General features: G+C 46.7%; 1 protein-coding gene across 3 annotated transcripts in view; it reads right to left on the minus strand.

The window, feature by feature from the left end:
- The window catches only part of LOC138672486 (uncharacterized), a 429,950-nt gene that overhangs the window by 170,435 nt on the left and 232,457 nt on the right, over positions 1–27,058 (minus strand). For all 3 annotated transcript variants that reach the window (XM_069760504.1, XM_069760501.1, XM_069760503.1), the window contains exon 3: positions 24,232–24,495. In XM_069760504.1, coding sequence (XP_069616605.1) covers positions 24,232–24,495 — 264 coding nt within the window. The remainder of the gene's footprint in view (positions 1–24,231; positions 24,496–27,058) is intronic.

A 27,058-nucleotide genomic window follows, 5' to 3' on the forward strand; every position in this document is an offset into this window, starting at 1 on the left:
CATGCCACGCCGCATTGAAGCAGTCATTTCTGCCAAAGGATTCCCGACCAAGTATTGAGTGCATAACTGAACATTATTATTTGATGGTTTTTTTGTTTGTTATTAAAAAACACTTTTATTTGATTGGATGGGTGAAATATGCTAATTTATTGAAACAGGTTTTTTGGGTTATCAGGAGTTGTATGCCAAAATCATCAGTATTAAAACAATAAAAGACCTGACAAATTTCAGTTGGTGGATAATGAATCTATAATATATGAAAGTTTAATTGTAATCATTACATTATGGTAAATAATGAAATTTAACACTATATGCTAATTTTTTGAGAAGGACCTGTACACCTTCTACCTTGTTTCACAGTACCATATAACGGTTGTTATTTTGGTTAGATTTTTCCAAAAATGAGGAAGTCTGGTGGAAGAGACGGTGGGCGGATGTTGCCAGCTGGTACTGATGGTGGTGTTGGTGGTGGTGGAGCATCTGGTGGTAGTGGGAAAAGCAAAATAGCACCAAAGGCTCGAGGTGTTGAGCCAGCGTCATCGTCTGGCTGCACAAGGCCTCGAAGGCTCCCTTATCTGGGAGTAGGAAAACAGCTTTTAAAGCCGGAGCAGCAGGAAAAAGTTTTGGCTTTCCTTGCTGACTCAGCCTCTAGCTCTTTCGCCTCCTCTTCAGAAGGTTCGAAATCTAAAAGCGTCGTCAGTGGATGCTCCCGGTCAGGAACAAGTCGCTTCCTTGTGTCCTTCACATAAACCACAAGTGAAAGATGCGGCAGGCGAAACTACAGTTTACTCCATGGAGCTCTTTACATATACCGTGCCTGGGTTAGAGAGGGAAATTGTTAAAAGCCCATTACAAGATGAATCGGACATGGAGTGCACAGATGCACAGCCACAGCTGGATTATTATGCTGTTCCATTGACTTAGATCACTACATTGCCCTCGCAGTGTACTGAGCCAGAATCTGACCATGATGAGACTATGGTGCCCCGTCACAAATGCTATAGCACCTTACACGGTGACACAGAGGACGGTGCAAATGAAATTGAAGAGGAGGTGATAGATGACCCAGTTGTTGACCCAGATTGGCAGCCATTGGGGGAACAGGGTGCCACTGCCAGTAGCTCCGAAGTGGAGGAGGATGATCCACAGCAGCCATCTACATCGCAACAGCTTTCATCTGGCAGGCCCGTATCTGGCCAAAAATGTTTGTCAAATCCAAAAACAGTTTTAGGACACCGTGGCCATCCGGTGAAAGTAGCACAGCGTGCAATGCCTGAAAAGGTAATCCATAGTAGGACGAGTGCAGTGTGGGCATTTTTTAACCAAGATCCTAATGATCAGTGCAAAGTTGGAAGAAGTGCTCAAAGACCTTTAGGAGAGGGAAGAATCTCCAAAGTTTAAATACAATGTGCATGCGTAGACATTTAACCAGCATGCACTTGCAAGCCTGGACTAACTACCAAACGTCCAGTACCGTTGGGGCACCTGCTCAGAATGAAGGTAGTCAGCAACGCTACATTGCTTCCCTCACAGTGAGCCCACCGGTTAGGACACCACCAGCAGCAAATGTGGAGGTATCGTCGCATGGCCAAAGCAGTCAGGGAATCACAAGGTTCTTGGTAGAAAACACTGTAGGTAGGCCAACATCAAGAATACCATCACCAACCCTCTCTCAATCTGCCATGTCCACCACCACCCCCGCTAGTTCCACCATATGAAGACACAAAAGAGCATGGTAGAACCAAAAACACTCAGTTTCAAAAAATCACAGTTATCCGCAAGTGCTAGTAAAAAGATGTAAAAAACAGGGTATTTGGTTGATACGTTTTTTGCAAAAAATGTATACTAAGCTGCTCCACCAAACGTCAAGGTATACCCATATCAGAGCAGTCCTAACTGATGTATGCAATCCCTATCTGATGTATTTAAAAACCTGATCATCTGTATATTACCTGTGTGAACAGGGTTCAGAGAGGAAAAGTCCATGTGGACATGCTGACTGGAACAGCTTTTGTGCAGATAGCCCAAGAGGAGTGGTGGGTAACTCCCCAGTCTTGTAGACACAAGAGAACAACTACTGTGTGAGTAGCCCATGTGTTCCTGTTTCCATAGTTTCACCATATGCAGCTCTCCAGTCCAGCTCACCCTACAAGAGACTCTCGCTAGGAAAAGAAAGTACTCATCCTGTCATCCGCGTACACAGGGTTTCAACGCCCGCATTGCGAGACTAATCTCGTTAGAGATGATGCCCTACCGTTTGGTTGAAAGCGAAGCATTCAAAGCCCTGATGGCCTACGCAGTACCATGCTATGACCTACCCAGTCAACACTTCTTTGCGAGAAAAGCCATCCCAGCCCTCCATCAGCATGTCAAAGACCGCATTGTCCATGCACTGAGGCAATCAGTCAGTAGAAAGGTGCACCTCACAACAGATGCATGGACCAGTAGGCATGGCCAGGAATGTTACGTGTCCATCACGGCACACTGGGTTAATGTGGTGGATGCAGGGTCCACAGGGGACAGCCATAGTGGGACAGTTCTGCCTAGCCCACGGTCTAGGAAACAGTTGGCTGTAGGCGTTCACCACCCCTCCTCCTCCTCCAGAAGTGAAAGCTCGCCCACAGAGCGCAGTTGCACGACCACTCCATCCGCAGCTGCCAGTGTTGCACACGAGGTGTCCCATTATGGAACAGCTAGTGGTAAGCGTCAGCAGGCTGTGCTACAATTGAAGTGTTTTGGCGACAACAGACACACCGCGGAAGTACTGGCCGAGTACTTGCAGCAAGAAACTCAGTCATGGCTGGGCAGTGTACATCTTGAGGCAGGCAAGGTAGTCAGTGATAACGGAAGGAATTTTATGGCTGCCATAGCCCTTTCAGAACTGAAGCACATACCTTGCCTGGCTCACACCTTGAACCTGGTGGTGCAGTGCTTCCTGAAATATTATCCGGAGTTTCCAGCCCTGCTCCTGAAGGTGCGAAGACTTTGCTCGCACATCCGCCGGTCGCCCATACACTCCAGCTGTATGCTGAACCATCAGCGATCGCTCAATCTTCCCCAGCACTGCCTAATAATCGACAAGGTGGAAAGGTGGAAATCGACAAGGTTGCAACAAGGTGGAACTCCATACTGCACATGCTTAAGAGGCTGTGCGAACAGAGGCGTGCTGTCATTTATTTGTGGGAGGATACACATACACGGGCAGGCAGTTGGATGGCAGACATGGAGTTGTCTGGTGTGCAGTGGTCGAAGCTCCAAGACCTCTGTCAAGTCCTTCAGTGTTTTGAGGAATGCACACGGCTGGTAAGTGCAGACGACGCCATCATAAGCATGAGCATCCCACTAATGCGTCTGCTGATGCAAAGTTTGACGCACATTAAGGAGCTGGCATCTGCAGCCGAGGAGGAGGGAAGCCTTGATGACAGTCAGCCATTATCTGGTCAGGGAACTCTCCTGGACGAGGTGGCGGACAAAGAGCAGGAGGAGGAAGAGGATGATGGGGATGAATATTTATGGGAGGAGGATGCTTCTCAGGGGGTAATAGAAACTGTTGGCGTTGCAAGTTCAGGTACAGGGTTGTTGCGGGCCACAAGTGAAGTTGATTTTCAAGAACGTGCTCCTCAACCCAGCACAAACAGTGAATTGACACCTGGAACATTGGCCCACATGGCAGAGTATGCCTTGCGTATCCTAAAAAGGGACCCCCGCATTATCAAAATGATGACCGATGACGATTACTGGTTGGCCTGCCTCCTGGATCCACGATACAAAGGAAAATTATAAAATATCATGCCACATGAGAACCTGGAGCAAATATTGGCTACCAAACAAGCAACTCTTGTAGACCGTTTGGTTCAGGCATTCCCAGCACACAGAGGCGGTGATGGTTCTCACATGAGCCTTAGGGGGCAACATGGCAGAGGTGTTAGAGGTGTACAAATCCGAAGTGGCGTTGGACAGAGGGGTTTTATGACCAGGTTTTGGAGTGATTTCGCAATGACCGTAGACACGACAGGTACTGCTTCATCGATTCAAAGTGACAGGAGACATCATTTGTCCAGTATGGCTACCAACTATTTTTCCTCCCTTATCGATGTTCTCCCTCACAGGTCATTCCCCTTTGATTACTGGGCATCTAAAATAGACACCTGGCCTGAATTAGCAGAATATGCATTACAGGAGCTCGCTTGCCCGGCAGCTAGTGTCTTATCAGAAAGAGTCTTCAGTGCTGCTGGTTCAATACTGACCGAAAAAAGGACACGTCTGGCTACCCAAAATGTTGATGATCTAACCTTCATTAAAATGAACCAATCATGGATTTCAAATTATTTTGCCCCACCTTCCCCTACTGACACGTAGCTTGCCTGAAAAATGCCTTGCTTTTGGCCTCCTCTTACTGACTACTCCAATTCCTCCATTTGCAGCTGCTGAATGTCCACCATAGCCCATTTTTATACCTCACCTCCCTAAATGGGCTGACTCCCCCCACAGGGCCGTGGTCACCACTTGGCGGAAGCACCCGTGAGAGTGCCGTTTGCCTGGACAGGTAGGTGTGCCCACTCTTGGGCGACGGCACTGGCACAGGGTCCCTCATAGTACAATGAAGTGTCTCTGATGGTGGTGCACAACCAGCATCAGACACACCGTCGTAATATGAGAGGCCCTATGCCAGTACCACCACCCACGAGACAGTGTTCCCCCCCCCCCGCTCGAACAGTGCTCTACCACTTGCAAAACTTACCTCTCCCTGCTCCACCACTGTGTAGTCTGTGCTGTTAAATCCTTCAATGGCACTGCCAATACAAATTTGTTGAAATGATAGATGATAGTAAAAATATACAGGGGTGCTGGCCTCCATTTAGACCAGTTAATACTTTGCGCCAACTACCACTGTCTGCTACTCAGCAGAGGAGCCCACCCCTGTACCTAGCTATGCCACCAGTTTATTTATGGGCTGACATTTAGCCCACTTTATTATTTTGGCCTACAAACTGTGTCAGCCACTTATTACAGTTGTCCTCCACTGAACAAAGCAATGCCTCCTGTGTACTCCTGTTACCATTTTTGAACTGCATTTAGCCTAGTTTTTTATTTTAGGCCTACTACCTGTGTCTGTCTGCACCACTCCTTACAGCTGTCCTCCACTGAACAAAGCTATGCCGCCTGTGTACTCCCGTTACCAAATGTGAACTGCATTTAGCCTACTTACTTATTTGGGCCTAGTAACTAGGTCAGCCAGTGTTTACAGTTGCCCTCCACTCAACAAAGCTATGCCGCCTGCGTTACAAATTTTGAACTGCATTTACCCTACTTTTTTATTTTAGGCCTACTAAGTCTGTCTGCGCCACTCTTTACAGCTGTACTCTATTGAACAAAGCTATGCCGCCTGTGTATTTCTGTTACCAATTGTGAACTGCATTTAGCCTACTCTTTTATTTTAGGCCTACTAAGTCTGTCTGCGCCACTCTTTACAGTTGTCCTCCACTGAACAAAGCAATGCCGCCTGTTTTGAATTCTGTTGTCAAGCTCCCTCCTGTGGTCATGAATGGTACTTCGGCTAGTTCTGTCCATGGATTTCCTCTGGTGGCTGTGAGTGGAGCTGCTGCTTCTGAGTTTCCTTCCACAGGTGACGAGGTTAATTCGTTGGCTAGCTGCTCTATTTAACTCCACTTAGATCATTGCTCCATGCCAGCTGTCAATGTTCCAGTATTGGTCTAGTTCGCTCTTGGATCTTTCTTGTGAACTGTCTACTCCAGCAGAAGCTAAGTTCCTGCTAGTTATTTATTTGTTTTCTATTTTTCTGTCCAGCCTGCTATTTGGATTTTGTATTGCTTGCTGGAAGCTCTGGGATGCAGAGTGGCACCTCCGCACCGTGAGTCGGTGCGGAGGTCCTTTTGCGCACTCTGCGTGGTTTTTTGTAGTTTTTGTGCTGACCGCAAACATACCTTTCCTATCCTCTGTCTGTTCAGTAAGTCGGGCCTCTCTTTGCTAAAATCTATTTCATCTCTGTGTTTGTGATTTTCATCTTAACTCACAGTCAATATATGTGGGGGGCTGCCTTTTCCTTTGGGGAGTTTCTCTGAGGCAAGGTAGGCTTTATTTTTCTATCTTTAGGGCTAGCTAGTTCTGAGGCTGTGACGAGTTGCATAGGGAGCGTTAGGAGCAATCCACGGCTATTTCTAGTGTGTGTGATAGGATTAGGGATTGCGGTCAGCAGAGTTCCCACTTCCCAGAGCTTGTCCTGTATTATTGTAACTATCAGGTCTTTCCGGGTGCTCTTAACCACCAGGTCCATTATTGTCCTAACCACCAGGTCATAACACTACAGCTGGCCCAAAGTATTAATGCATCTCAATAGAGGGATAAGAGAAGTTCTGAGACCATTTTTTTTTCTTTGCAGTGTGTTTTGTCTCTCTTTTCCCCTTTACCTCTGGGTGGTTCAGGACACAGGTGTAGATATGGACATTCAAGGTCTGTCCTCTAGGATGGATAATCTCACTGCAGGGGTACAAAACATTCAAGATTTTGTGGTTCAGAATCCGATGTCAGAGCCTAGGATTCCAATTCCTGATTTGTTTTTTGGGGATAGATCTAAGTTCCTGAATTTCAAAAATAATTGTAAATTGTTTCTTGCTTTGAAACCTCGCTCCTCAGGTGACCCTGTTCAACAAGTGAAAATCATTATTTCTTTGTTACGTGGCGACCCCCAAGACTGGGAATTTTCCCTTGCGCCAGGAGATCCGGCATTGCGTGATGTTGATGCATTTTTTCTGGCGCTTGGATTGATTTATGATGAACCTAATTCAGTGGATCAGGCAGAGAAATTATTGCTGGCTCTGTGTCAGGGTCAGGATGAAGTAGAGATATATTGTCAGAAGTTTAGAAAGTGGTCTGTGCTCACTCAGTGGAATGAGTGTGCCCTGGCAGCAATTTTCAGAAAGGGTCTCTCTGAAGCCCTTAAGGATGTCATGGTGGGATTTCCCATGCCTGCTGGTCTGAATGAGTCTAGGTCTTTGGCCATTCAGACCGATCGACGCTTGCGTGAGCGTAAAGCTGTGCACCATTTGGCGGTATTATCTGAGCATTGGCCTGAGCCTATGCAATGTGATAGGACTTTGACCAGAGCTGAACGGCAAGAACACAGACGTCGGAATGGGCTGTGTTTTTACTGTGGTGATTCCACTTATGCTATCTCCGATTGTCCTAAGCGCACTAAGCGGTTCGCTAGGTCTGCCACCATTGGTACGGTACAGTCGAAATTTCTTTTGTCCGTTACTCTGATTTGCTCTTTGTCATCCTATTCTGTTATGGCATTTGTGGATTCAGGCGCTGCCCTGAATTTGATGGACTTGGAGTTTGCTAGGCGCTGTGGTTTTTTCTTGGAGCCCTTGCAGTATCCTATTCCATTGAGAGGAATTGATGCTACGCCTTTGGCCAAGAATAAGCCTCAGTACTGGACCCAATTGACCATGTGCATGGCTCCTGCACATCAGGAGGATATTCGCTTTTTGGTGTTGCATAATCTGCATGATGTGGTCGTTTTGGGGTTGCCATGGCTACAGGTCCATAATCCAGTATTGGATTGGAAATCTATGTCTGTATCCAGCTGGGGTTGTCAGGGGGTACATGGTGATGTCCCATTTTTGTCAATTTCGTCTTCCACTCCTTCTGAAGTCCCGGAGTTTTTGTCGGATTACCGGGATGTATTTGATGAGCCCAAATCCAGTGCCCTACCTCCTCATAGGGATTGCGATTGTGCAATTAATTTGATTCCTGGTAGTAAGTTTCCTAAGGGCCGACTGTTAAATTTATCTGTGCCAGAACACGCCGCTATGCGGAGTTATATAAAGGAATCCTTGGAGAAAGGTCATATTCGCCCGTCGTCATCACCGTTAGGAGCAGGGTTCTTTTTTGTGGCCAAGAAGGATGGTTCTTTGAGACCTTGTATTGATTACCGCCTTCTTAATAAAATTACAGTCAAATTTCAGTATCCTTTGCCGCTGCTGTCTGATTTGTTTGCTCGTATTAAGGGGGCTAGTTGGTTCACCAAGATAGATCTTTGAGGGGCGTATAATCTTGTGCGTATTAAACAGGGCGATGAATGGAAAACAGCATTTAATACGCCCGAGGGCCATTTTGAGTACCTGGTTATGCCATTCGGGCTTTCTAATGCTCCATCAGTATTTCAGTCCTTTATGCATGACATCTTCCGAGAGTACCTGGGTGGATTCCTGATTGTATATTTGGATGATATTTTGGTATTTTCGGATGATTGGGAGTCTCATGTGAAGCAGGTCAGAATGGTGTTCCAGATCCTTCGTGCTAATTCCTTGTTTGTGAAGGGGTCAAAGTGTCTCTTTGGAGTTCAGAAGGTTTAATTTTTGGGTTTCATTTTTTCCCCTTCTACTATCGAGATGGACCCTGTTAAAGTCCAGACCATTTATGATTGGACTCAGCCAACATCTGTGAAGAGCCTGCAAAAGTTCCTGGGCTTTGCTAATTTTTATCGTCGCTTCATTGCTAATTTTTCTAGTGTTGCTAAACCGTTGACTGATTTGACCAAGAAGGGTGCTGATGTGGTCAATTGGTCTTCTGCGGCTGTGGAAGCTTTTCAGGAGTTGAAGCGTCGTTTTTCTTCTGCCCCTGTGTTGTGCCAGCCAGATGTTTCGCTCCCGTTTCAGGTTGAGGTTGATGCTTCTGAGATTGGAGCAGGGGCTGTTTTGTCGCAAAGAAGTTCTGATGGCTCGGTAATGAAACCATGTGCTTTCTTTTCTAGAAAGTTTTCGCCTGCTGAGCGCAATTATGATGTTGGCAATCGAGAGTTGTTGGCCATGAAGTGGGCATTCGAGGATTGGCGTCATTGGCTTGAAGGAGCCAAGCATCGCGTGGTGGACTTGACGGATCACAAGAATTTGACTTATCTCGAGTCTGCCAAACGGTTGAATCCTAGACAGGCTCGATGGTTGCTATTTTTCTCCCATTTTGATTTTGTGGTTTCGTACCTTCCGGGCTCTAAGAATGTGAAGGCTGATGCCCTGTCAAGGAGTTTTGTGCCTGACTCTCCGGGTATTCCTGAGCCGGCAGGTATTCTCAAAGAGGGGGTAATTTTGTCTGCCATCTCCCCTGATTTGCGGCGGGTGCTACAAAAGTTTCAGGCTGATAGACCTGACCGTTGCCCAGCGGAGAAACTGTTTGTCCCTGATAAATGGACGAGTAGAGTTATCTCTGAGGTTCATTGTTCGGTGTTGGCTGGTCATCCTGGAATCTTTGGTACCAGAGATTTGGTGGCTAGATCCTTTTGGTCAGAGAGCTGCACGAAAAGAATGTCTGTGCCAGTTCCCCCCTAGCATCACTCCCCCTTAGTGATGCACTAATTGGAAGACCCCCAGCCGGCCAGTGGGCACTAGAGGGGAGGGGTCCTACGGCCACTCCTACAGGGGTTAAATCCAGGTGTCCGGCCAGGAACTTTCACTCTCGGCAGGACACCTGGAAGCTTTTGCCACAGGGACTGTGGACACCGAATACCCCGGGGGTTGCGCGTTGGGCTGCTGGATTCTGAAAGCCTGCCAATTGGAAAATAACAATGGTTAATGATATTCTCGTCAACCTCCGCCACCACGGTGGCTCTACACCAAATATTATTTTCAAGGCATATCAGTGCAAGCCGTCGCAAGAGAGCGAGTATGGGCAAGGATGAAGAAGACATGTGATTTAAACTCTTCGCTGTTTTCACATTTTTAGTTTGGAAACGAATGTTCATGTTCCTCAACTGATCGGCCCATATCTCCAACGCTGCTACAACCACAAACAATTCCCATAGGGCCGGGTCTTGCCCCCACATTGTTGTCGTCCATTTCTCTGGCCAACCAGATTTGCACCATTGGTTTTTATAGATTGCTGCGAAACCCTCTTTTTTGTTCCACCCTATTGTCAGCCCTAATTCCTCACATGCGATCTCTCTAGCCATGACGCACGTGTGACCGTTGTACGATTGTAGGAACGTCTGCCATACCAGCAGATCTATGGCCGGGCTGAGAAGCACCTTTTGTTGCCAGTGATATTCTGCGCGAGAATGCTCTGCCGACCGGCATTACCCGGCAGGCGAATGTCAGTAGACCCAATAACGCCTGCATTTGCTGTAGGGTTACCTTGTTAACTTCGAGGAAGCTTTTCAACCTTTGCAGGGTTTTTTGTATTTTATCCTCTGGTAATCAGAAAACCATCATCTTGGTATCTATTTCAATGCCCAGAAAGGGCAATACATTACATGGTCCCTCCGTTTTCTCCGGTGACAAGGGCACGCCGAATTTCAGTGAGATAGATTTGAATTTTTCTAGTAGATTGGTGCAGAGTTTAGGATCAGTTTAGGTTCCTCAAGGATCAGTCCTAGGCCCCCTACTCTTCTCGTTGTATACTGCCCCTATTGGACAAACAATCAGTAGATTTGGTTTCCAGTACCATCTCTATGCTGACGACACCCAATTATACACTTCTGCTCCCGATATCACACCGACCTTTTTAGAAAACACCAGTGATTGTCTTACCGCTGTCTCTAACATCATGTCCTCCCTCTATCTGAAACTAAACCTGTCAAAAACTGAACTCCTCGTGTTCTCTCCCTCTACTAACCTACCTTTGCCTGACATTGCCATCTCCGTGTGCGGTTCCACCATTACTCCAAAGCAACATGCCCGCTGCCTTGGGGTCATCCTTGATTCTGACCTTTCATTCACCCCCTACATCCGATCACTGGCTCGCTCTTCTTACCTGCATCTCAAAAACATTTCTAGAATTCGCCCTTTTCTTAATTTCGACTCTGCAAAAACTCTGACTGTTTCACTTATTCATTCTCGTCTGGACTATTGTAACTCTCTACTAATCGGCCTCCCTCTTGCAAAACTCTCCCCGCTCCAATCTGTCCTGAATGCTGCAGCCAGGATCATATTCCTCACCAACCGTTACACCGATGCCTCTACCCTGTGCCAGTCATTACACTGGCTACCCATCCACTCCAGAATCCAGTACAAAACTACTACCCTCATCCACAAAGCACTCCATGGCTCAGCACCACCCTACATCTCCTCCCTGGTATCAGTCTACCACCCTACCCGTGCCCTCCGCTCCGCTAATGACCTCAGGTTAGCATCCTCAATAATCAGAACCTCCCACTCCCGTCTCCAAGACTTTACACGTGCTGCGCCGATTCTTTGGAATGCACTACCTAGGTTAATACGATTAATCCCCAATCCCCACAGTTTTAAGCGTGCCCTAAAAACTCATTTGTTCAGACTGGCCTACCGCCTCAATGCATTAACCTAACGATCCCTGTGTGGCCTATTTATAATAAAAAAAAAAAAAAAAGGTTCCTCGCATCATGTTCTCATACACTTTATGCAGTATTAGCCCTCTGTGTCTGTACTGCTACATACTTAGGCAGGTAACTGGTTCATGCAGCTTTACATGAACACCTGAGCCTTACACTACCTACACTTACATCCACCTCTCGTGTCTCCCCTTTTCCCCATAGTTTGTAAGCTTGCGAGCAGGGCCCTCACTCCTCCTGGTATCTGTTTTGAACTGTATTTCTGTTATGCTGTAATGTCTATTGTCTGTACAAGTCCCCTCTATAATTTGTAAAGCGCTGCGGAATATGTTGGCGCTATATAAATAAAATTATTATTATTTATTATTATTATTGGTGGCCTTCTTTGTCACGGGATGTGCATTCTTTTGTGCAGTCCTGTGGGACTTGTGCTCGGGCTAAGCCCTGCTGTTCTCGTGCCAGTGGGTTGCTTTTGCCCTTGCCGGTCCCAAAGAGGCCCTGGACGCATATTTCTATGGATTTTATTTCGGATCTCCCTGTCTCTCAAAAGATGTCGGTCATTTGGGTGGTTTGTGATCGCTTCTCTAAGATGGTCCATTTGGTACTCTTGTCTAAATTGCCTTCCTCCTCTGATTTGGTGCCATTGTTTTTCCAGCATGTGGTTCGTTTACATGGCATTCCGGAGAACATCGTTTCGGACAGAGGTTCCCAGTTTGTTTCGAGGTTTTGGCGATCCTTTTGTGCTAGGATGGGCATTGATTTGTCTTTTTCCTCGGCTTTCCATCCTCAGACAAATGGCCAAACCGAACGAACTAATCAGACTTTGGAAACATATCTGAGATGCTTTGTTTCTGCTGATCAGGATGATTGGGTGTCCTTTTTGCCTTTGGCTGAGTTCGCCCTTAATAATCGGGCCAGCTCGGCTACTTTGGTTTCGCCGTTTTTCTGTAATTCTGGTTTCCATCCTCGTTTCTCTTCAGGGCAGGTTGAGCCTTCGGACTGTCCTGGTGTGGATACTGTGGTGGATAGGTTGCAGCAGATTTGGACTCATGTGGTGGACAATTTGACATTGTCCCAGGAGAAGGCTCAACGTTTCGCTAACCGCCGGCGCTGTGTGGGTCCCCGACTTCGTGTTGAGGATTTGGTTTGGTTGTCGTCTCGTTATGTTCCTATGAAGGTTTCCTCTCCTAAGTTTAAGCCTCGTTTCATTGGTCCGTATAAGATTTCTGAGGTTCTCAATCCTGTGTCATTTCTTTTGGTCCTTCCAGCTTCTTTTGCCATCCATAATGTGTTCCATAGGTCGTTATTGCGGAGATACGTGGCGCCTATGGTTCCATCCGTTGATCCTCCTGCCCCGGTGTTGGTTGAGGGGGAGTTGGAGTATGTGGTGGAGAAGATTTTGGATTCTTGTATTTCGAGACGGAAACTCCAGTACCTGGTCAAGTGGAAGGGTTATGGTCAGGAAGATAATTCCTGGGTTTTTGCCTCTGATGTTCATGCTGCCGATCTGGTTCGTGCCTATCATTTGGCTCATCCTGGTCTGCCTGGGGGCTCTGGTGAGGGTTCGGTGACCCCTCCTCAAGGGGTGGGGGTACTGTTGTGAATTCTGTTGTCAATTCTGTTGTACTTCGGCTAGTTCTGTCCATGGATTTCCTCTGGTGGCTGTGAGTGGAGCTGCTGCTTCTGAGTTTCCTTCCACAGGTGACGAGGTTAATTCGTTGGCTGGCTGCTCTATTTAACTCCACTTAGATCATTGCTCCATGCCAGCTGTCAATGTTCCAGTATTGGTCTAGTTCGCTCTTGGATCTTTCTGGTGACCTGTCTACTCCAGCAGAAGCTAAGTTCCTGCTAGTTATTTATTTGTTTTCTATTTTTCTGTCCAGCCTGCTATTTGGATTTTGTCTTGCTTGCTGGAAGCTCTGGGATGCAGAGTGGCACCTCCGCACCGTGAGTCGGTGCGGAGGTCCTTTTGCGCACTCTGCGTGGTTTTTTGTAGTTTTTGTGCTGACCGCAAAGATACCTTTCCTATCCTCTGTCTGTTCAGTAAGTCGGGCCTCTCTTTGCTAAAATCTATTTCATCTCTGTGTTTGTGATTTTCATCTTAACTCACAGTCAATATATGTGGGGGGCTGCCTTTTCCTTTGGGGAGTTTCTCTGAGGCAAGGTAGGCTTTATTTTTCTATCTTTAGGGCTAGCTAGTTCTGAGGCTGTGACGAGTTGCATAGGGAGCTTTAGGAGCAATCCACGGCTATTTCTAGTGTGTGTGATAGGATTAGGGATTGCAGTCAGCAGAGTTCCCACTTCCCAGAGCTTGTCCTGCATTATTGTAACTATCAGGTCTTTCCGTGTGCTCTTAACCACCAGGTCCATTATTGTCCTAACCACCAGGTCATAACAGCCGCCTGTGTACTCCTGTTACCAATTTTGAACTGCATTTAGCCAACTTACTTATTTGGGCCTAGTAACTGTGTCAGCCTCTCATTACAGTTGTCCTCCGCTGAACAAAGCTATGCCGCCTCTGTACTCCTGTTACCAATTTTGAACTGCATTTAGCCAACTTTTTTATTTTAGGCCTACTAAGTCTGTCTGCGCCACTCATTACAGCTGTCCTCCATTGAACAAAGCTATGCCGCCTGTGTACTCCAGTTACCAATTTTAAACTGCATTTAGCCTACTTACTTATTTAGGCCTACTAACTGTGTCTGCTGTTATGGTCTGGTGATTAAGGAGCGACATGTGACTAGCTCTGAGCAGGTGGTAACTATACTGACCGCAGTCCCTAAGCTCAGCACAACACTAGAAGCAGCCGTGGAATACTCCTAACTCTCCCTATGCATCTCGTCACAGCCTAAGAGCTAACTACCCCTAAAGATAGAAGCAGGAAAACTATCTTGCCTCAGAGAAAATCCCCAAAGGATAGATAGTCCCCCACATGTAATGACTGTGAGAGGAGAAGGAAATGACATACGTAGTAAGAAACAAGATTTGGCACAGGAGGCCACTTCTAGCTAGAAAGGAAAGTACAGGAAAGAGCACTGTGCGGTCAGTAATAAAACCTAGAAAAAGTCCACCACAGAGAAATGCAAAAAAAACTCCGCACCTAACTAAAGGTGTGGAGGGCAAACTCTGCTGCCCAGAGCTTCCAGCAAGCTGAATAGATAAATACTGATAAACTGGACAAATGAGCAAAAACAAAGACAGTAATGAACAACAAAGTCCACAATAAGTGAACTGCAAAGGACAAGCAAGGACTTAGCTTTGCAGAACTGGTCAGAGTGTCAGGAAAATCCAAAGAGCAATGACTCCAGGCTGGAACAATTGACAACTGGCATTGAATGAGGGCTAAGGCCAGACTAACATAGCCGAGCCCATAAGACGATCAGTGAACACAGCTGCAGAAGCTAAATCCAAGAAGCAGCCATACCACTCAAAACCACAGGAGGGAGCCCAAGAGCAGAACTCAGAAAAATACTACTTACAACCACCGGAGGGAGCCCAAGAGCGGAATTCACAACAGTACCCCCCCCCCCCCTTGAGGAGGGGTCACCGAACCCTCACCAGAGCCCCCAGGCCGATCAGGACGAGCCAAATGAAAAGCACAAACCAAATCAGCGGCATGAACATCGGAGGCAACAACCCAAGAATTATCCTCCTGGCCATAACCCTTCCACTTGACAAGATACTGAAGCTTCCGCCTAGAAAAACGAGAATCCAAAATTTTCTCAACCACATATTCCAACTCCCCCTCAACCAACACCGGGGCAGGAGGATCAACAGATAGAACAACGGGCACCACATATCTCCGCAACAAAGATCTATGGAAAACATTGTGGATGGCAAAAGAAGCTGGAAGGTCCAAACGAAAAGACACAGGATTGATAATCTCAGAAATCTTATAAGGACCAATAAACCGAGGCTTGAACTTAGGGGAAGAAACCTTCATAGGGACATGACGAGAGGACAACCAGACCAAATCTCCCACACGAAGCCGAGGACCAACACACCGACGGCGGTTAGCAAAACGCTGAGCCCTTTCCTGGGACAACATCAAATTGTCCACCACATGAGCCCAAATCTGCTGCAACCTGTCCACCACAGAATCCACACCAGGACAATCAGAAGGCTCAACCTGCCTTGAAGAAAAACAAGGATGGAAACCAAAATTACAAAAGAAAGGCGAAACCAAAGTAGCCTAACTGGCCCGATTATTAAGGGCAAACTCGGCCAACAGCAAAAAAGTCACCCAATCATCCTGATCAGCGGACACAAAGCATCTCAAATAGGTTTCCAAGGTTTGATTAGTTTGCTCAGTTTGGCCATTAGTCTGAGGATGGAACGCCGAAGAAAAAGACAAATCAATACCCATCCTAGCACAAAAGGCCCGCCAAAACCTGGAAACAAACTGGGAACCTCTATCAGACACAATATTCTCCGGAATGCCATGCAAACGAACCACATGTTGAAAAAACAATGGAACCAAATCAGAGGAGGAAGGCAATTTAGGCAAAGGTACCAAATGGACAATTTTAGAGAACCGGTCACAAACCACCCAGATAACAGACATCCTCTGGGACACAGGAAGATCCGAAATAAAATCCATGGAAATATGCATCCAAGGCCTCTCCGGAATGGGCAAAGGCAAAAGCAACCCACTAGCACAGGAACAGCAAGGCTTAGCCCGGGCACAGGTCCCACAAAACTGCACAAAAGAACGCACATCCCGCGACAAGGAAGGCCACCAAAAGGACCTAGCAACCAAATCTCTGGTACCAAAAATCCCAGGATGACCGGCCAACACAGAACAATGGACCTCAGAAATTACCTTACTTGTCCATCTATCAGGAACAAACAGCTTCCCTACAGGACAGCGGTCAGGCTTATCAGCCTGAAATTCCTGAAGCGCTCGCCGCAAATCAGGGGAGATGGCAGATAGAATCACCCCTTCCCTATGAATGCCAACCGGCTCAAGGACTCCAGGGGAATCAGGCAAAAAACTCCTAGAGAGGGCATCCGCCTTAACATTCTTAGATCCCGGAAGATATGAGACCACAAAATCAAAACGGGAGAAAAACAGGGACCACCGAGCCTGTCTAAGGTTCAGCCGCTTGGCCGACTCAAGGTAAATCAGATTCTTATGATCGGTCAAGACCACAATGCGGTGCTTGGCTCCCTCAAGCCAATGTCGCCACTCCTCAAATGCCCACTTCATAGCCAACAACTCCCGATTGCCGACATCATAATTGCGTTCAGCAGGCGAAAACTTTCGGGAAAAGAAGGCACATGGCTTCATCAAGGAACCATCAGAATTCCTCTGTGACAAAACGGCCCCTGCCCCAATCTCAGAAGCGTCAACCTCAACCTGAAAAGGAAGAGACACATCCGGCTGACGCAAGACAGGGGCAGAAGTAAATAGACGTTTAAGTTCCCGAAAGGCCTCAACAGCCTCAGAGGACCAATTTGTCACATCAGCGCCTTTCTTCGCCAAATTGGTCAGGGGTTTAACCACACTAGAGAAGTTGGCAATGAAACGGCGATAAAAATTAGCAAAGCCCAAAAATTTCTGAAGGCTCTTCACAGATGTAGGTTGAATCCAGTCATGAATGGCTTGGACCTTAACAGGATCCATTTCTATAGACGAAGGAGAAAAAATAAACCCCAAAAAAGAGACCTTCTGAACTCCGAATAGGCACTTAGACGCCTTCACAAATAGAGCATTATCACGAAGGATCTGGAATACCATCCTGACCTGCTTCACATGAGACTCCCAATCATTGAAAAAAAATCAAAATATCATCCAAATACACAATCAAGAATTTGTCAAGATAATTGCGGAAAATATCATGCATAAAGGACTGAAATACAGAAGGAGCATTAGAGAGCCCAAATGGCATCACAAGGTATTCAAAATGGCCTTCGGGCGTATTAAATGCAGTTTTCCATTTGTCACCCTGTTTAATACGAACAAGATTATATGCCCCTCGGAGGTCAATCTTAGTAAACCAACTAGCCCCCTTAATCTGAGCAAACAAATCAGTAAACAAAGGCAAGGGATATTGGAATTTGACCGTGATCTTATTAAGAAGACGATAATCTATACAGGGTCTCAAGGAGCCATCCTTCTTAGCAACAAAAAAGAAACCCGCTCCCAATGGTGACGAAGAGGGCCGAATATGCCCTTTCTCCAAAGATTCCTTAACATAGCTCCGCATGGCGGCATGCTCTGGCACAGACAGATTGAAAAGTCGGCCCTTAGGGAACTTACAACCAGGAATCAAGTTAATAGCACAATCACAGTCCCTATGTGGAGGAAGGGAACTGGACTTGGGTTCATCAAATACATCCTGGAAATCCGACAAAAACTCAGGGACCTCAGAAGAGGGGGAAGAGGAAATTGACATCAAAGAAACGTCACTATGTACCCCTTGACAACCCCAACTAGTCACAGACATAGTTTTCCAATCCAGCACCGGATTATGTTCCTGTAACCATGGAAATCCCAGTACAACAACATCATGCAGGTTATGCAACACCAGAAAACGGCAATCTTCCTGATGTGCAGGAGCCATGTACATAGTCATCTGTGTCCAGTACTGAGGTTTATCCTTGGCCAAGGGTGTAGCATCAATGCCCCTCAAAGGAATAGGGCTCTGCAACGGCTGCAAGGAAAAACCACAGCGCCTGGCGAATTCTAAGTCCATTAAGTTCAGGGCAGCGCCTGAATCCACAAATGCCATGACAGAAAAGGACGACAATGAGCAAATCAGGGTCACAGATAAGAGAAATTTAGGCTGTATAGTACTAATGGTAACAGACCTAGCGACTCTCTTAGTACGCTTAGGGCAATCAGAGATAACAAGAGCCGAATCACCACAGTAAAAACACAGCCTATTCTGACGTCTGAATTCCTGCCGTTCTATTCTAGTCAAAATCCTATCACATTGCATAGCTTCAGGACTTTGCTCAGAGGATACTGCCATATGGTGCACAGCTTTGCGCTCGCGCAGACGCCGATCAATCTGAATGGCTAGAAACATAGATTCGCTCAAACCGGCAGGCGTAGGAAAGCCCACCATAACATCTTTAAGGGTTTCAGAAAGACCTTTTCTGAAAATAGCAGCCAGAGCCTCTTCATTCCATTTAGTGAGCACAGACCATTTTCTAAATTTCTGGCAGTATAACTCTGCCGCTTCCTGACCCTGACACAGGGCCAACAGTGTTTTCTCAGCATGCACTACAGAGTTAGGTTCGTCATACAATAATCCGAGCGATTGAAAAAATGCATCTACATTAAGCAATGCCGGATTCCCTGACTCAAGAGAGAATGCCCAGTCCTGAGGATCGCCACGCAGCAGAGAAATAACTATCTTTACTTGCTGAATGGGATCACCAGAGGAACTGGGTTTCAGAGCAAAAAACAATTTGCAATTATTCTTAAAGTTCAAAAACTTAGATCTATCCCCGTAAAACAAATCCGGAGTGGGAATTCTAGGCTCTAAGGCCGGAGTCTGAACAACATAATCTTGAATACTCTGTACTCTTGCAGCAAGCTGATCCACACGAGAAAATAACCCCTGAACATCCATGCCTGCATCCAAATCCAGAATCACCCAGAGATAAGAGGAAGAAAAAAAGACAAAACAAACCAAAGGAAAAAAAAATGGCTCAGAACTCCTTTTCTTTTCCTTCTTTTGAGATGCATTCAGCTCATTTTTGGCCAGTTGTACTGTTATGGTCTGGTGATTAAGGAGCGACATGTGACTAGCTCTGAGCAGGTGGGAACTATACTGACAGTCCCTAAGCTCAACACAACACTAGAAGCAGCCGTGGAATGCTCCTAACTCTCCCTAGGCATCTCGTCACAGCCTAAGAGCTAACTACCCCTAAAGATAGAAGCAGGAAAACTATCTTGCCTCAGAGAAAATCCCCAAAGGATAGATAGCCCCCCACATGTAATGACTGTGAGAGGAGAAGGAAGTGAGATACGTAGTAAGAAACAAGATTTAGCACAGGAGGCCACTTCTAGCTAGAAAGGAAAGTACAGGAAAGAGCACTGTGCGGTCAGTAATAAAAGCTAGAAAAAGTCCACCGCAGAGAAATGCAAAAAAAACTCCACACCTAACTAAAGGTGTGGAGGGCAAACTCTGCTGCCCAGAGCTTCCAGCAAGCTGAATAGATAAATACTGATAAACTGGACAAATGAGCAAAAACAAAGACAGTAATGAACAACAAAGTCCACAATAAGTGAACTGCAAAGGACAAGCAAGGACTTAGCTTTGCAGAACTGGTCAGAGTGTCAGGAAAATCCAAAGAGCAATGACTCCAGGCTGGAACAATTGACAACTGGCATTGAATGAGGGCTAAGGCCAGACTAATATAGCCGAGCCCATAAGACGATCAGTGAACACAGCTGCAGAAGCTAAATCCAAGAAGCAGTCATACTACTCAAAACCACAGGAGGGAGCCCAAGAGCAGAACTCACAAAAATACTACTTACAACCACTGGAGGGAGCCCAAGAGCGGAATTCACAACAGTCTGCCTCCCATTACAGTTGTCCTCCACTGAACAAAGCTGAGCCGCCAGTTTACTCCTGTTTCAAATATTAAACTGCATTTGGCCTACTTGTGTGGTTGGGCCTACTAACGGTGTCTGCCGCTGCTTGTTGTTCTCCTCCATTGAACAAAGCTGAGCCTCAATTTTCATCCTGTTTCAGATATTAAACTGCATTTGGCCTACTTGTTTGGTTGGGCCTACTAACGGTGTCTGCCGCTTCTTGCTTTTCTCTTCCACTGAACAAAGCTGAGCCTCAATTTTCATCCTGTTTCGAATAGTAAACTGCATTTGGCCTACTTGTTTGGTTGGGCCTACTAACGGTGTCTGCCGCTCCTTGCTTTTCTCCTCCACTGAACAAAGCTGAGCCTCAATTTTCATCCTGTTTCAGATATTAAACTGCATTTGGCCTACTTGTTTGGTTGGGCCTACTAACGGTGTTTGCCACTCCTTGCTTTTCTCCTCCACTGAACAAAACAGTGCCGCCTGTTTAGTCCTGTTACCAATTTTGAACTGCTTTTAGCCTACTTTTTTATTTTTGGCCTATATCTGTGTTTCCTCCTCATCCTGCCCATTGCCCATCCACTGCTAGATGAGTCTGCTGGTACATTGACCCAGACCACTACATTCCCCTTGCACTCTACACAGCCAGAATCTGACCCTGCTGAAAGTCAGGTTCCCCTTCCCGCATACTATACCACCTTACACGGGGACAAAGAGGAAGGTGCAGATGAAAGTGCAGGTTCCTTCATCAGCTGGGGGGGCATACTCGTTGGCGACATCACTGGCACAGGGCCCCTCATAGTATGCAAAAGTGTCTCTGCCGTACTTTGAGGGGCCCTGTGCCAGTGCCAATGCGAATGAGTGCCCCCCTCCCCCCCCGCTTGCTCAGGATCACAGCACTTGCAAAGTTGAAATACTTACCTCTCCCTGCTCCTCCGCCGTGACCTAGTCCGCATTTCCTGGGCCCACGAAAAACTTGAACCAGCCCTACCCCCCCACAACTTTAGCCAAATGACCCCCAATTTTCAATGACTAACTATTATTATAAGGTAAATTAAGATTGACAAGCTAAAGTAACAAGAATTGATGTTTTTGGCATTAAAATGGGCACTGTAGGTGTTTTCCTGTCCTCCACTCACTGCCGACTTTGATTCCCCATTGACTTGCATTGGGTTTCGTGTTTCGGCCGATCCCCGACTTTTCGCAATAATCGGCCGATTTCACCTGACCCGACTTTTGACAAAGTCGGGTTTCGCAAAGCCCGACTCGATCCTAAAAAAGTAAAAGTCGCTCAACTCTAGTGTGGGCGTATAACAATCAGAAACACAGCACCACCGGATTCACCCCCTACTCTTTGTTCTTTGGCAGACCCGGGAAGGGGCTGGCAGAGCTGGAGCTTGAACCCGAGGAGGACTACCCACGGACGGGGGTGTACTCCTGGGTTCAAGAACATCGTTGTCGGCTACCGACAATTCAATGTCTAGTGCAGAACCGACTGCAAGAATTTGAGCATCCCCAGGTAGCTCCTCAAAAGGGGACAGCCCTGCGGCCTGGAGACCGAGTCTTAGTGAGGGAAAAGGCCCCCACAACAAACTAGAGTACCGGTGGGAGAAAAGGCCGTACCAAGTCAAGTGGCGGCTTGGTAACGGGGTTCCCGTTTATGAGGTCCAGCCCAAAACGGAAGAGTGGGCTCCCACCCGCACACTGCACAGGAATATGTTGCGTCCATGTTTGTCTCGAGATCCTGAATCAGTCCAATTGGCTCTAGCGCCCCCACCGGCTGCACCAGTGATCAATGTAGATGTGGAAGACGAGGAAGACTCCCAATCTCTTCCTGGGAACGCAGAAGCAGGGCTGGTGCCTGAAACAACCAATGTATTGGAGGAAACCTCGACTCCTCCCACAGCAGTTGACACCTCCGCCCCTGCTGATTTGAGACGCTCTGAACATTCAATGGCTGGTGTAACCCCTGTTCGCTACAATCAAGACGAGTTAATCTGGCAGCAGAGTGTGCAAGGACTGGAAGATTGCCAACAGGAACTCCTGAAAATCTCACCCATGGAATGGCAAGCAGAAAGAGGGGGGGATGTAAGGAGGTGAAGCACAAGAAGAGTCCGGGGGTGGTTACCTTCTCGGCTCTATGCCTGGAACCATTGAGCTGTGCTACAGGTTCCCCAGAGGGCAGACTTAGAGACTGGGACAGGAAGGAAGCCGGGCAGAGAGCGGGAAAGGCATGCGCGCAAGGAACAGAGCCGCGTGAGCAGCGGTCAGAGCAGGGTGCAGCTGTGCTCCGGGAGAGAGAGCTCCCAGTCAGAGGACAAATACAGGGAGATTGCCCAGAAAGACTGCATATTGTGAGTACATGAAAGCGGACTTTGCTGTGACTGGAGATGGGCGCTTTGAGACCCGTGTAGAGACATTGGCCCGTGTAGAGACTGCGACCCCCTGGTACCCGCGGTATCAGTGCAGAGCCCCTGATTCCTGGTGAGAGACTTAATAATAGACTGACCATCGTTTTCCCGGGATAGGCTGTGCTGTAAAAGCTAAAGACTCAGAGCCTGTGCATTTCACATTAACTCCCGAAACCCCTAGGCAGCGGGCTCCTAGAGACTACTCAGCCCTCTTACTTGTAATCTCCAGTACATGGGGTATAGAAGGTGTGGGGTACATATAATACCCCAGTAATACCCTCTTACCTGTAATCTCCAGTACATGGAGTATAGAAGGTGTGGGTACATATAATACCCCAGTAATACCCTCTTACATGTAATCTCCAGTACATGGGGTATAGAAGGTGTGGGTACATATAATACCCCAGTAATACCCTCTTACCTCTAATCTCCAGTACATGGGGTATAGAAGGTGTGGGGTACATATAATACCCCAGTAATACCCTCTTACCTGTAATCTCCAGTACATGGGGTATAGAAGGTGTGGGGTACATGTAATACCCCAGTAATACCCTCTTACATGTAATCTCCAGTCCCGTACATTGGGTATAGAAGGTTAGAAGGTGGTAAATATAATACCCCAGTAATACCCTCTTACCTGTAATCTCCAGTACATGGGGTCTAGAAGGTGTGGGGTACATATAATACCTCAGTAATATCCTCTTACCTGTAATCTCCAGTACATGGGGTATAGAAGGTGTGGGGTACATATAATACCCCAGTAATACCCTCTTACCCGTTATCTCCAGTACATGGGGTATAGAAGGTGTGGGGTACATATAATACCTCAGTAATATCCTCTTACCTGTAATCTCCAGTACATGGGGTATAGAAGGTGTGGGGTACATATAATACCCCAGTAATACCCTCTTACCTGTAATCTCCAGTCCAGTACATGGGGTATAGAAGGTGGTACATATAATACCCCAGTAATACCCTCTTACCTGTAATCTCCAGTACATGGGGTATAGAAGGTGTGGGTACATATAATACCCCAGTAATACCCTCTTACCTGTAATCTCCAGTACATGAGGTATAGAAGGTGTGAGGTACATATAATACCCCAGTAATACCCTCTTACCTGTAATCTCCAGTACATGAGGTATAGAAGGTGTGGGTACATATAATACCCCAGTAATACCCTATTACCTGTAATCTCCAGTACATGAGGTATAGAAGGTGTGAGGTACATATAATACCCCAGTAATACGCTCTTACCCGTAATCTCCAGTACATGGAGTATAGAAGGTGTGGGTACATATAATACCCCAGTAATACCCTCTTACCTGTAATCTCCAGTACATGAGGTATAGAAGGTGTGAGGTACATATAATACCCCAGTAATACCCTCTTACCTGTAATCTCCAGTACATGGGGTATAGAAGGTGTGCTGTACATATAATACCCCAGTAATACCCTCTTACCTGTTATCTCCAGTACATGGGGTACAGAAGGTGTGAGGTACATATAATACCCCAGTAATATCCTCTTACCTGTAATCTCCAGTACATGGGGTATAGAAGGTGCGGGGTACATATAATACCCCAGTAATACCCTCTTACCTGTAATCTCCAGTACATGGGGTATAGAAGGTGCGGGGTACATATAATACCCCAGTAATATCCTCTTACCTGTAATCTCCAGTACATGGGGTATAGAAGGTGTGGGGTACATATAATACCCCAGTAATACCCTCTTACCTGTAATCGCCAGTACATGAGGTATAGAAGGCGTGGGGTACATATAATACCCCAGTAATACCCTCTTACCTGTAATCTCAAGTACATGGGGTATAGAAGGTGCGGGGTACATATAATACCCCAGTAATATCCTCTTACCTGTAATCTCCAGTACATGGGGTATAGAAGGTGTGGGGTACATATAATACCCCAGTAATACCCTCTTACCTGTAATCTCCAGCTGGTGTTCCCCGGTCGCCTCACTGACTGGGTTTGTGATCCGGACACGGAATCTTCTCCCAATGTCGTCTCTCGGGGCTTTCGGGATAATCACTGTCCTGTTATCATCTGTCAGCCGATATCGGTCAGGGAGAAGCCCCTCATCCACCTCCCAGGTCACAGCCGTCCCCTCTCCAGAGAACTGGACGCTCACAGCGATGTCCTCACCCTTCCGGCTGCTGTTACTGGTGATGTTGGAGATGAGAACTGGATCTGGAAGTATAAGGAGAAGGTCGGTCACCAGCAGATAAGAGACAAAACCAAGTAGGGTTATATTTTTTCATGTGGACATGACTTTGGTGAACCAGAAGTTATAACCCAATACATCATTTGTGACCCCCCTTGTGAATTAGAAAATCTTGCTATGTTATTTTTGCATGAATTAAGTTCAACGTGCAACATTTTAAACGATCAGGCAACTTTTTGCTGTTTAAAAAAAAAAAAAAAGACGAATAAGGCTGTTTTGACATTTGCGGTTGTGTCCGCAGCGTTTCTTCCGCAATTATCCGCATGCGTCGTGTATTCCTATATTTAACATTAGAGACACATGTGTCTGCAATCGGTTGCGTTTTGCCGCGTTTGACGACTCACGTGTCGTTTCATCGTCTGCGGTTTGGCACGGTAAACGCTACATGTAGTAATTTTTGAGGCGTCAGTTTGCCGCCTAGAAACGTATGCGGTTGTTAGCGGAAGGAATGCGGCAAAAAAAAACGCATTACGGTCTATGTGAACGCATGCATTCGCAAGCACATGCGTTTGCTTGCGTTTCTGAACGCATGCGTTGCACCACTGGAAAACATGTCTAGACACTGATTAGCCACCCCCCACATACAAGGTGATAAAAGGAGGGAGTGGGCATTTGCAGGTCACTACTCAGCAGACAGTGAACAAGAGTAGACGCAGCAGAGCAGACACAGGAAGGAATCTACACTCTGAACAATGTGAGTATATCCTCGCCAATGTCTTTATTTTCTATTTTCTGTCTCTACATGTCCTGATTTCTACCATTTCTTTCTTTCTGCATGCATCAGAATGTCATCTTCTTCTGAGGAGGAGCAACATCCTGGCCCTGCACGAGCCGAACATGTCAGTGAAGTGAGTACTGACCTCCTCAGATTGGTAAGTATTCACTGTCACATCTACACATGTGACAATTTTTTTTTCCTTTTTTTTAGAGCACTTTTTCCACTGCGGCAGAGGCTGAGCAGGAGCAGTGGGGTCACGGTCGGGTGGCAAGGCGGCAGCATGTACGTATACGTGGCTGACTGTTTATTGTATCCTCACTTTACTCTTGGATGTTCATTTCTTTACTTTCCTCTTTCTCTCCCTTTTTCTTCTTGACTCCATTTGTTTCTTGACTTTCAATATTCATGCCAGTTTTCTGTCTGTTTTCTTTCTTTTCCTTATGTTAATGTATCCAACATTAATGTCTTCATTTATTTTTAGGTTCCAGAATGGGATGAGGACCTCATTGAAAATGACCTCCTTATCTCCCTGGTCCATGAGTGAGTCCCGTTGTGGGACACCCGGGATCCACTGCTCTAAAACAACGTAACGATCCGGCGCCTATGGAATGAGGTGGCCAAAGCGATGTGGGATGGCTGGGACAATGCCCCGACTCAGGTCCGAAATGCATTTTCTAAGTATTGCAATGCAGTATGATGCAGCAGTGACCTTGGCCATGATCACACTTTCAGGAGTTTCTCTCATCACACACAGTTGTGTGATCACGGCCAAAAGTCAGTTGTTTAGGGTAGGTTCACATTGCGTTATGTGAACCCGTTAAATGGACTACGTTACACCGCGGCATAACGCGGTGTAACGTAATTTGTTAACGCCACCATTGCTTGTAATGGTGAACGCATCGCTAGCACACGCCCACATTGGGCGTGCGCTAGAGATGTGCCGTCATTTGAGTGATGGACCTCGAACGCTGCTTGCAGTGTTCGCGGTCCGTCCCTCGCTAGCGCAGATCGGGCATCTGAGCTAGCGGGATCGGCAAACGCGATCCCTTTTGGGACATTGCGTTAGTGCAGTCCGTAGCGCTATGCGCTAAACGGACTGCCCTAACGCAATGTGAACCTAGCCTAACCATTGTTTTTTGTTTTTTCAACAGTGCTCAAAGTCAAAACACGTTGGCATTCGATGAAGGATTGCTTCAACAAGGACCTTCGTCAGGAGAGCCGGGTTCCTAGTGGTTCTGGAGCAAGGATCCGAAAATATAAATACCACCGCATTCTGGCATTTTTGAGACCGGTCCTTGCCAGACAACATAAGTTTTTTTTTGGTGTATTAGGTTTGTGTTGTATTGCCTTAATCTGTATGTTTCTATTCCACAGGAGTTGACGCTTAACTTTTGTAAATGTTTGGTAGTAATGTGTTTTTTTCTTCTTTTTTCACAGCACATGGAGCACTACTGTTGGCCCAGGTTCTGGAGCGGTCCTTCATCAGACAGCCATGGACCCGTCCCAGCCAACCAGCAGTGCCACACAAACTGGAGACCAGGAAGCTGGTCCATCAGGTGTTCCCCTTTCCCAGTCCTCTACCTCTGCCCCTTTTTTGGGGGCTCCTCCTGGCAGCGGCAGAGGGCCTTGGACAGGTCACTCATGCCTGAGTTTTTGCGCTTGAGCTCGGTCTTTCATGTTGGACTCAAGGCGATGGGTGACCGACTGGATACTGCCATTAGCCATATGAATACACGTATCCAGGAGGTCACCAAAAGCCTTGACCAAGTGAAAGCCGACCTCCAGAGGCCAGCACATCATTTTTTAATCAA

Source organism: Ranitomeya imitator, chromosome 3, assembly GCF_032444005.1.
Source record: "Ranitomeya imitator isolate aRanImi1 chromosome 3, aRanImi1.pri, whole genome shotgun sequence".
NCBI lineage: Eukaryota > Metazoa > Chordata > Amphibia > Anura > Dendrobatidae > Ranitomeya > Ranitomeya imitator.